Here is a 5052-nt window from a genome sequence, read left to right as displayed (position 1 = left end):
ACCTCTACATGCTGCTGCTACTAGCATCCAAAAAGCATCTAACAGACACACCCTTCATTATGGGAAGCACTCCTTCATTATCCGTAGATTCCATTTTTAGCTCCCGTATATGTATGCGTACACACGTTGGTATGGATCCTATGCTTTGTTTAGAAAATGCACAGATCCTATGTTGATGGCTTGATTTGGTTAACGAGTTGTTGGAGCATCCTGTCAGTAAAACCGTGTTACTCCCCTAAAAAAACTGTTTTAGACTTGGTTATGTCTCAGTCGATCTAGGATCGTTCGATCTTGCGTGAAGATCCATTTAAAATTTTATTTTTAGCTTTTTCTTTTTTCTTCTTATATGGTGCTACTCTGTCACTTGACTCAGTCAACTGAGGCCTAGCCACACCCTAAGAAAAAAGCTTGTTCCTAACAACGTATATGTTGCACCTAAGCACCGGCATGGCATCATGACACCGGCACGTTCCCATGTGTACGTCTCAGACAGACTCGTGCACTATGAGGCGCTGTCCCCGGGTCAGATTACCAATTGCTGTCAAAGAAAAATAAATTACTTCACTCGACCGGAGATGCACTGATCAATCTACCACAGAATGTGTGATCACTAATTATCTGCAATCCTATTAATTACACGACGAAAGATCTGCATGATCACAAAGACCAAGGAGAAACTCACAACCAGAGAAGCTAGTCACCATGAACTGCAAGATATGCACAATGCACAACCCTTCTAACAGAAAATCAAAAAATTCTTATACTTTCTACTGTTCCATGATAGACCAGCCGATTGATCAATCAATCGACTTCCGCCGCTAGAGGTGCGGCGCGCAGGCTCGGCAGGTCCCTGGCGTCGTGCGCCACGGCGGCGACCACGGCCAGCGCGTCGACGTTCTTCCTGCTGCTGGTCGGCTCGGTGTGGCCGAGCTTGGGCGCGCCCGCGCGGCCGTTGGTGACCACGGGAACGGACGGCTGCGCGGCCTTCTTCCTGATGCTGGGCTCGGTGCGGCCGAGCGTGGCCGCGCCGTTCGTCCAGCTCCTGCCGGGCTCGGCGCGGCTCGCGCTCCGCTGCCCGCGGCCCTTGCCGAGGTGGTGCTCGCAGAGGGAGTAGCCGACCAGCGTGGGCTGGCTGCAGCGCCACCCGCGCCCGTTGACGCGGCTGCACCGCGACCCTTCCATCAGCACCGGCGGGCCGCGCCGCCTCTTCTTGGCGCCGCCGCCGCCAATCTTGATCCCTTCCTTGACGTCCACTGGCAGCACTGGCATTGTCGGGACGACGAGACGTTCTCCGGCACCGATCACCGGCCGCTCAGGCACGTTGCGGTGTCCATTCTCCAGGCTGCATTGCAACATGTAGGATTAGCAAAAAAATTGGCCCGAAGCTGATGACACTAACATATCCGACGGAAACGAACATCTAGTAGGTGGTAAACTGGCTACAGTGGCACACACACGTACAGGAGTCCCACATCGATCGTCTGAACGGTTCCATCAAAGATGCAACGAGAAGCCCAGTTGCAACCACTACCAAGTAACCCAGCATGTGATGCGATGCAGGCCAGTGCCAACAAGATAGTAGTATTAATCATGCGCGGTGTATACATACATGTGCAAGGAGACGGAACAGATCGTAACGTGCGTCCACAGGTACATGGCCCATGCATGTCTCCCCAAGAACATGGGGTGCATCGCATCGCATCGCATTGCACCCATGGAGGGGAGGACGGTGGCTAGTGAGTGCAGATCGCAACAATGCGGGCATGGGTGGGGAGGAGAGGAAGCGGACAAAGCCACCAGGCTGTATGCCCATGATCGTCGAGATCCTCGCACGTCGGCATGCAAGGGGACAAAAGTAATCGCACGACGAACTGGGTGCATGAGTCATGAGTGAGTGCACCGAAATACTACCGTATGCTTCTTCTTTTTTCTTGTATATATACTAATAGAATACGATATAGAGTATATATAACATGTACTGACAGTGTGCCGCGTCGCCAAGGAGGATGAGCCAGTGGTATTAAAATGGGGTGGAGTGGTGCGTGTCATGTGCCGAGCTGGCGCTGCATTGCACTGCCCCCACTAGTGCTGCATGTAAAACAGCAGGGAGGCCAGCAAGGCCCATGAAACGGGAAAGAGGCCTTGGATGCTTTCCGGTTCTACTCGATCCATCATTGCCGCAACCAGTATAGTATCATCGGCCATGAGACTCGCACCACCGAACCGATCCGCGCAGGCCGGTGGCACTGACACGGGACGCTTTTGGTTCGTCGTCGTCACAGCGAGTCACGTACCTCTCGTGTGTGCGGGTGCGGCCATCTGCGGCAGCTGCCCCTTGACGTTGCGCACCGCCGCCGTGGCCGTGACCGTGAACAGGCGGGCCGTCGTCGTCGCCGCCGCTGCTGATGCGTCCCGCCACCACCACGATGCCGCCCTGGCAGGTACAAACAGCGACTCAGTGAAGGGCAGCCAGATCTGGGCGTCCGACGACGCCCCAGCTAATTAATCCGGGTGCAACGAAAGGAATTAATGTAATTGGCAGGCCACTACTAGTGTTGGAACGAAACTAGTACTACGATTGGAACGAGAATTCAGGGAGGGAGGGAGAGAGGGGCCGGGCATGCACGCGGGCGAGTGTAACCGAATGTACCTGCGGCCCTGACGGCAATGCGGGCGGGCCGGGATCCGCGTCCGGGCGGAGCGGGTGCGGGTGCAACTCCACCTCCGACTGGATCCTCCTCTTCTTCCCCTGCTCGGCCTCGTCCCCCGAGCGTTGCTCCTCCGCGTTCGGCGGTGGCGGTGGGTGGGGCGCGGTGAACGGATCTGAGGGCTGCCGCGGCAGCGCCTGCTGCTGCTGCGCCTGCGGCCTTCGCCGGATCCTCATGGGCGGGCGGAAACGGGGGGCGAGGCCGACGGCAATGGAGATTTGGGGAGGGGGGGGGGGGGGTGCAGTGCGGATCAAAGAGAGGCGGGCAGGGGGGGTTGGGTGCAGTCCTCGCTCACTCACCTCGCCTCCCTCGTGGATCGCGATGCATTTATTTATGAGACGGGGGGAGGGGGAGGGGGCGCAGCAGCAGCGGATTTCTGGTGCAGTTTGGCTCGGCGTCTACCATCCGCGTTCGAGATCGGAGAGGAGAGGGGCGGAAGGCGTGACTGCGTGAGGTGGGGACGTGGGGCGGGGTATCGATGGATGCAATACGCCATGTGCGGTCCAACTGTGGTTGCATGGGGAGACGGGGCGGCCGGGATTTGGTGGCATCGCTATGTGTACAAGACATGCCTACGTATACGGTGCGGACCGCTGATTGTATGCATCTCGATCTCGTCTGGCGAGTGTGGCTTGCAGGGCTCTTCTTCTAGGCTGGACAGGAGGGGATCAGATCAGATCAGATCAGATCGGAGTGACTAGATGGGACGCATTGTCACAAGGCGCACGTATGTAATGTACCTACGCCGCACCCACGGTGCCGACGTACGTGTCTTATACTCCCTCCATTCTGAATTACTTGTCGCAGGTATGAATGTATCTAGATGTATTTTAGTTTTAGATACATCTATTTCTGCGACGAGTAATTTGGAACGGAGGAAGTACGTGTAAGAGTGGTGCATTGCGGTTGCGACGTATGTGTCTTATACTTCCTCCATTCTAAATTACTTGTCGCATGTATGAATGTATCTAGATGTATTTTAGTTCTACATATATCCATTTTTACGACGAGTAATATGGAACGGAGGGAGTACGTGTAAGAGTGGTGCATTGCCGTTGTTGAGGAGCATGTAGCGGTCACCGTACTGTACTAGTAACACTTACGCGAATGTACAAACCTCCTGGCCCTGCCTTTTTGCATTCGGAGATGCCCACATTTATCTATATGGTTTTGTTACAAACTAGATGACACCCCGCGCGTCAGCGAAGATTGGTTGAAATGTATTTTGATTCGACTTAGTTGTGTGGAACAGAACTTCTAAATTAATTTAATACTATGAAATGGGATTTTAAATTGATGATACAAGAACTAAATTTTGAAATACACATGATTTAATATGTTTAACTATTGAGTTAGTAATATAAGAAGTGAAAATTCAAATACGGCATGTTTTGATTAGATTTAGTAGTAGGAAATATCAATTTCAAATTAAAATATAAGAACTGCAGTTTGAAATACATATGATTTACAATATTTAATTGTTGAGTTTAGTCTTTTCTCGTGCATATTTCCTTGTTTTTATCGGATGCCACCGAAGTGACTACATATTTACATGTTGAGGTGGGCATTTTTCATGCATGTTTCAATGCTGAGATACCATGTGTGCATGTTAAGAGAAATTTATTGGTAGGGTGCTAGCTATTTAGATATAGAAGATACATGCAAAACAATAAGGTTACAACATCATGAGTAGATGGAGTGGATAACAAATGACATATCCATGACAAAGCTGAAAAAAGAACCTATGAAACCTCATCATTCTTTCATGCCAAACCTTCAACAGGCTAGGCGAGTGCGCCGTTGTGGACTCTGGCCAACAAAGGCGAGATCCCGGGTTTTCACCCTAGACTAAAGTGGTGTTTTAGTCACTATGTTGAATGAGGACCGTCAAAGAGTTGCACCACCCATGACTTTGTCTGAATCCGCCAGGATATCCTCTAGAGATGGTCCTTACATGCCACCACCGGAACTCCTTTGGATCATGCACCAATCATCCAAGATCGTAAAAAAATTCAATGTGGGCGTCTGATCTAATTATGTCATCAGACATCCAATTGTTTGTACCTTCTTGATGAATAGAGAAGACAAATCACCACTACATGGTTGTAGCATGCATGCTCTAGCGACATGACTAAGAGTCACCAATGACAGTTACAGATCATTGCCATGCGTTGTGTAGTCACGCGACACTAAGTCATTCTTGCCTGGACAAAAGTGTCACCTCACTCGTAGCCAACGGTCCTTCCAAAGAAGATCGGTTTTGTGCAGAAAATATCTTAACATGGTTAACGACTACTTGTAGTGATGGTTCTTAAATCGACAAAAATTGTTTCCGTGTAGCATG

The 5052-nt window shown here is 51.2% G+C and overlaps 1 protein-coding gene across 1 annotated transcript; it reads right to left on the bottom strand.

The window, feature by feature from the left end:
• Positions 1–431: 431 nt before the first annotated feature.
• On the bottom strand, positions 432–3219 carry LOC123131035 (uncharacterized). The gene is made up of 3 exons (XM_044550808.1): positions 2651–3219; positions 2295–2434; positions 432–1342 (listed from the first exon to the last, which is right to left on the bottom strand). Exons 1-3 carry the CDS (start codon positions 2882–2884, stop codon positions 802–804), a joined length of 915 nt encoding a protein of 304 aa, XP_044406743.1. The 5' UTR covers positions 2885–3219; the 3' UTR covers positions 432–801.
• Between the last annotated feature and the right edge of the window lie 1833 nt (positions 3220–5052).

Source organism: Triticum aestivum, chromosome 6A (genome assembly GCF_018294505.1).
Source record: "Triticum aestivum cultivar Chinese Spring chromosome 6A, IWGSC CS RefSeq v2.1, whole genome shotgun sequence".
Lineage (NCBI taxonomy): Eukaryota > Viridiplantae > Streptophyta > Magnoliopsida > Poales > Poaceae > Triticum > Triticum aestivum.
Note: the sequence above shows the minus strand (reverse complement) of the source record. Positions and strands in the feature narration are given on the sequence as shown.